The following is a 6429-nucleotide window of genomic DNA, read 5'->3' as shown; positions in this document are numbered from 1 at the left end:
AATGGGCTGAAGAGGAAAGAATATATACAGACTCAACTCTATGAATGATTTTACTCTCATTACTTGATCGTTTGAGAAGATGAATGAACAAATTATATAATTTTCCCTTGCATTTTACATTATTGCATCTTTGCAAGTTACTGAAAAGGAGCCACTTTTCATAACTTAACTATTCATAATTAAATAAAAATAATGTAATGTTAATTTTATAGCATAAAACACCCCTGAATGATATACAGATAAAGATGTACAAGGCATAATATTTACTGTTATTTTTTGTGATATTTTTTAATATTTTATATGGTAATGTATGCACCAATTATAAGACTTTTATAACTTAAATAATTTAAATAACTTTAAACAACAAGAAACAAACAAAACACATATTTTGTTATTTTTAAAATAAATAAGTGCATAAAAACCAACCTACTCAAGAACCAGACAAATAAATAAAAAAGCATGCAAAAGATTATCCAACACATAAATAAATAAATAGATTGAAATAAAAAAATAAAAAATACATTTAAAAAACGTTGTCATTTCTTAAATAAGTGTATAAACAAGCACCAAAACAAAAAAAGAAAACAAGCAACCAACCCAAGAGCCAAACATACAAATAAAAAGCAAGAAAGAAATTATTCAACAAAAGGAACTCACATAAATAAACAAATAATAAATGAATACATAAATAATAGGAACAAACAAAAACACTATCATATTTAAAATAAATGTATAAACAAAATTTTAAATAAGCAAACAAACAACCCAAGAACAAAACAAAAAATATCAAGCAATAAACTATCCAACACAATGAACATGAATGAATGAATGAATGAATGAATGAATGAATGATGATAATCTTCCAGTGAACCTCTGTATGCGTAAATCTCCTCCCTTGGCGCCGTCTTTCTGTTTTTTTCCTCTTCAATGGGCCCAAAAGGGATCAAACCCTTCAGATCCTTTAGAAACAATAAAGGGACAATCTGAGGCTGTTTTATTTACTCATCTGATAATCAAAAGTGTCTGGCAGGCTTTGAAATCATGTATTCTTCAATAGTGGGCCTGATCAAGTTAATCTCAAGCAAGCCGCTGATAAACCAGATCAGCTATGCGTAATGATCCCGTTTGAGGGGGGGGCGACAGATCCAAGGGCCGGTAGTTATCTCCGTCGGTAGTTAGGTCTCTGTAGACTACTGTCTCCATCCTCGTGTAGTGTTTCTAAAACAGCCCATTAACCTCTACCTGCCACTTCACAAGAGCCGCCTGCTTTGATACCAATACCGGCTGAAAAGGGCATAAACAAGAGCTGAATTACCCACGTTTGCAGCCACTCACAGGAACATTACGTGTCTATGAGAGAGACATTTTCACAAAAGGACACTAGTGCAGTTTTGCTCTATTGGAATCAGAGAAACAAACAATAAATAAACAAACTAGCTTTTCATAAATAGTTTTTCTTAATTCTAAAGACACTGAAAAAAAGACCATGAAACATTTATGTTTTATCTTCTGTATCAGTTAAACTAACCCTGAATGAATATATACAGGAAATAGTTTTCTAATTGGACACTATGAAATATTTTAGCGTCATTTTGTTGTGTTGAAACGGACTCGTATTAAAGAAATAATAATAATAAAAAAATAATTTGGATATCTTTTGCAAGTTGTGGACATTTCTGTTCTGTTATAAAAAGATTATTATAAAGGGATTTTGAAAACATTATTTTATTGTGTGGAAATAAATACAAAAAAATATATTTTTCAAACGTTTGAGCTTAATTTCGCTGTGCTGGAAGTGTAAATACAAAAAAAATATATATATATTTTTATCATTTTACACTGAAATATTTGAGTTACATTTTGTAGTCCTGGGACAAATCAATCAGTAAATGTATTTGCTTGTTTTACACTGAAATGTTTGAGCTTTCTTTTTGTGGTGTTGGACCTGTGTGTGTGTGTGTGTATGCATGTATGTGTAAATAAATAAATAAAGGTTGTATATATATTTTTTCAATTTAGTAGTTTTCTATTAGCATTTCTGTTCTAAAGATATTTTATGATAAAAGGACTGAAATCGTTATTTTTTTATTCTGCAATAAGAAAGAAAGTTTTTAAGTCTAAGGTGGATTTAGCTCTCTAGACATTATGCAATGATGCTTTTGCAGGATTCTAGTCAAATAACTAAAACTTTTTAACATTAGGGATTACCAAACATTGCTCTCGGTTATGAAGCCTCTGTTTTTAACCTTGAACTTCCTCCATCACACTGTTCTAACATGAACATATGAAATCACACAGGCACACATGCACACCTCAGAGAGGAGACAGGATCAGAGATGGTTTTAAGGAGGGGATTACATCTCCAGACTTACTGGTGCCAGGAGTTAATGGGTTCACTCGAGGCCGATTGAGACGTCTTCATTACCACACTTGTGAAAACTGAGGGGTGGAGATCAGGACGTTTCCTTTGATCCAGGGCGAAGTGAATTGTAAATGAGCTGGGATTAGCCCTATAAATACTTGAGCCCTATACTGGAGGTGTTGATCAGTGAACCAAAAGCCACGCTTATCAGAACACAAACACACATCGGACTCACTCAGACAAGGGACTTCAGCTTCAAACTCAGCCTAAAGAAGAACTGCTTTGTGTTGTTCTGGATATCTGTTTTTCTTTGCTGGATTTGGACACAGCTGGATCTCAAAGATGAAGGGGCATTTTTCCATCGAGTGGCTTTCTCAAAGCAGCCAGGCCTCGGGATCCACACTTCCCTCAAACTCTTGGGTCTCTCCCGGCCGGGACGTCCCGAGCACCTCTGGCACTGCCTCTGAGAGCCTTCCTGGCTTCTACAGCAGATGGGGACCGGAAAACACAGAGAATCAGGAGAAACATATGGAGCCAGCACAGCCGGGAAACAGTTTGTTGTGTACATCTACACAAGATACCAAATCCAATGACAACAATATCATCCAGCAACACACTCACGGTAAGAAACTTTACCAATAACCCATGATTTTCCATTCCAATCCATTGTTGAAGAATTATATAATGTAAAATACTGATGTAAAAGTACTTTTTTTTCTTAATTTAATTATTAGTGATATAGTATAAATAACCAATAAACTCCATTTCAAGTAGTTTAATCCTATTTTTAAAATTAAGGCCAATCTTTTTAAAAGTAATCGTTATATCTAAATTAAAGAACATATTATTTTACATTTATGTTTTTCCAGTAGAACAATAACCTCTCCACTTAAATTAAAATGTACAATATATTTCCTCTTTCTCTCTTCTGTAGCCTAGCTGTTGTTTTGTTACCTGCCTTCATATTTGACTCTTTGTACTCCACATCAGAGCCAGGTTTCAGCAGCAGCAGCGCGGAGGAGGAGGAGACGTCAGGGTACGAGAGCGAGGGTGGGCCCTATCTCTCACCCGGGGCCCCCAAAGAATCGGCCACGACAGTGTCGCCCTCTACCGGCCGCAGACCCCGAACTGCGTTCACCGCGGAGCAGATCAACAGTTTGGAGAGAGCCTTCAAGAGAAACGCTTATCTCGGAGCCCAGGACAAAGCTGAGCTCTGCAAAAGACTGAATCTGTCTGATAAACAGGTAATGAGGTCCATTCGTTGTATTTATTACTACTATTATTTTAAAAGGGTTTAATAATGTGATTTAAGGCGACTAAAAGTTCGGTTTTCGTTCCTTGAAATAGTGACGCACAGCTTCGTGAAGATTCGTAATCTTTGCGAATCATTTGATTTGATCCAGTGATTCAGAGCGTGTCGAACTCAAATTCAGCAAAGTCACGTGATTTCAGTGAACGAGACTTCGTTACGTCATAACTGTTTCGAAGTTTGTAGTTGGCTAGTACATTTTTTTTTTAAATAAACAACAAAAAAATATAAAGAATAAAAAAGAGGAGTAGTTAACCTCTTATCGGATTGTTTAGTCAAGCCCTCCATAAAACAAACAAAACAATTAATAATAAAATAGCACACGGCATATTTAATGGTATTCGATTATTTATTTATTGCATTTCATATATTATACTTAAATATAACATTTGCATTGGGTTGGGTTGGTAAAAGGTTATTAATGCATGATTGGTCAGAGTTTCTGTCGCATTTCCACAGTTTTGTCCAGCAGGGGTCACTAACGTGCTGCGTTTCGAGCGCTTCGAATGCAGTGAATCTTCAATTGAATCAATTGATTCAAAGATTCGAATCGATTGGTTTCTCCCATCACTACCTTTAAATATCAGTTCCAAGATAGTACACTGACTTCTAAGAAAGCGAATGGCTTATATTTCTTTCCCAAATGTCTGATTGTTAGGAGAGAAATTTCGCGAAAAGGTTTCTTAATTATCACTCCTAATGACTGAGATCCTCAGCTCGTTTGGAGAGAGATCCATGAGCTGAACTAACGAGGTGATGATCTCAGTCAGGTGTGTTACATGCAAGACATGCAAAGTTTGCAAAGCAGGTGCATACAGCTGTCTACTGTAATTTCACGCTTCAAAGTACCAACAAATAGTGATTTAACTTTTGTTTATATGTTCATTGTAAACTTATCCCATTTTTTTTCTCCATTAGATCAGAAACTGGTTCCAGAACCGACGCATGAAGCTGAAACGGACCGTTCAGGACAGTCTGGCTCATGCCTGCCAGGCCAAGGTGGCCTCGCATATGATGCATTACTCCGATCTGCACAGTTTCCGTGCCACTCCGTATACCAGCTACTATCCAGCGGTCCAGGAGACCCCAGCACCTTACGGCCCTGGATTTCACTACAGTCCTGCTACAGCTGGAGGCCTGCCGACTCTGCCTGTGGAGGCCCTATATCAGTACAGCACCCTACAGAGCCTTCCTGTCCATCCCAGCAACCCTTCCATGATGAGTCCATACCAGCCCTATCACTCACAGTACTACAACACACAGTGATACGAGAGACCGACAACAAACATTCATTTCTGCCTGTTAAGCCTTGTGCTTGGTTTACATCTTTGCATTTGTGAATACAGGGTGAAGTGCAATAACAAATGTGATCTTGAATTATTATTTAAATATGTTTGTAAATCTTGAGAAAGTTCTATTTCGTTCATGTCTATGTGTACAAGAGGAGTGTATAAATAAATCATTTTCTATTTGATTACACCAAAGTGTAACATGCTTTATTACTGCCGTAATTAATACTTTTACTCGTCAAAGATGGATTAAATTTATCAAAAGTTAACAGTTAAGTTACAGTTAAGACTATAATGCTGTACAAGATTTGAAATATCTATTTATCAAACTGTTCTCAACATCAGAAGATAATAATAAATGTAAGAGCAACAAATCAGCATATAAGAATGATTTCTGAAGGATCATGTCACACTGAAGACTGTAGTAATAAAACAGAATATTCCGCTTTGCATTACAGGAATAAATTATATTTTAAATTATATGAAAATAGCTGGTATTTTGAAATTGCAATAATATTTCCCATTATTACTATTTTACTGTATTTTTGATCAAATAGATGCAGCATTTTACTTTTTCAAAAACATTAAAAAGTTTTACCTACTTTAAATTATGTGAAGCCAAAACATAAACAATATTGTACTTAAATTTCATTTTGTACAACAAATACATTTACCTAAAACTGAACACTTTTAATCTTACATTTTTAGCACTCTACTATCTATTGTTATTAAATATTCAGCTACAGGGTTTATTAAGTTAAATTTAAGACTTTCTTTTTAAGAAAATGAATAAATGGAAGGGAACACAATACATCAATGTTCTCTAAATGTAAATGTCTAGGGAGAACACAATGAACTGCATTAAAACATTGTTTAAAAATATAACTTCTAACACTTCTTAATAATTTTTTAAAGTAACAACTAATGACTCAAATACTTTTTTTTTGTACTGTAGCATCTGATCATGTTTGCAAAATCTTTACGGTCTAAAGATTCTGAAATGATGCATTTAACTAAAGCAAAATTACATAATTGGTTCTGTTTTCTAATAAATTGATCCAAATGAAGTGAGTTTAAGTCCGAAGACCACTAAGCATATTTAAAGTAAATGTATTTGTATTTAAAGATAGACTACAACCACACACAAAAATATATTCGGAGGATCATTTAATGCCATGACTATAAAGTTAAGATTTTTGACTGCAAATTGAGACCCTTTTAATTTGTGGAAAGGCAAATTTTGGCAAACAAACCCTTGTGACCACAGCTATTTGATAAATGTTAATTACCAGCTACAAATGTAATACTATTAAATCAACTGCTGATGTTAATGTAAAAAAAAAAAAAAAGAACGTTGCTTTAATAAGTTAACACAAGTGTGTAAAACTATATTTATATAATATAAATTAACCAAGAATAACTATGAGGATTCATTTCAATAGATTTCCTGCAGTATTTAGCAGAGCATA

At 34.5% G+C, this 6429-nt stretch overlaps 1 protein-coding gene across 1 annotated transcript; it reads left to right on the top strand.

The window, feature by feature from the left end:
* Positions 1–2594: 2594 nt before the first annotated feature.
* On the top strand, positions 2595–5155 carry LOC127966120 (homeobox expressed in ES cells 1). The gene is made up of 3 exons (XM_052566954.1): positions 2595–2984; positions 3353–3606; positions 4590–5155. Exons 1-3 carry the CDS (start codon positions 2705–2707, stop codon positions 4935–4937), a joined length of 882 nt encoding a protein of 293 aa, XP_052422914.1. The 5' UTR covers positions 2595–2704; the 3' UTR covers positions 4938–5155.
* Positions 5156–6429: the final 1274 nt, after the last annotated feature.

The sequence above is a fragment of the Carassius gibelio genome, chromosome B10 (genome assembly GCF_023724105.1).
Source record: "Carassius gibelio isolate Cgi1373 ecotype wild population from Czech Republic chromosome B10, carGib1.2-hapl.c, whole genome shotgun sequence".
NCBI lineage: Eukaryota > Metazoa > Chordata > Actinopteri > Cypriniformes > Cyprinidae > Carassius > Carassius gibelio.
This window is presented reverse-complemented; position numbering and strand designations above follow the sequence as displayed.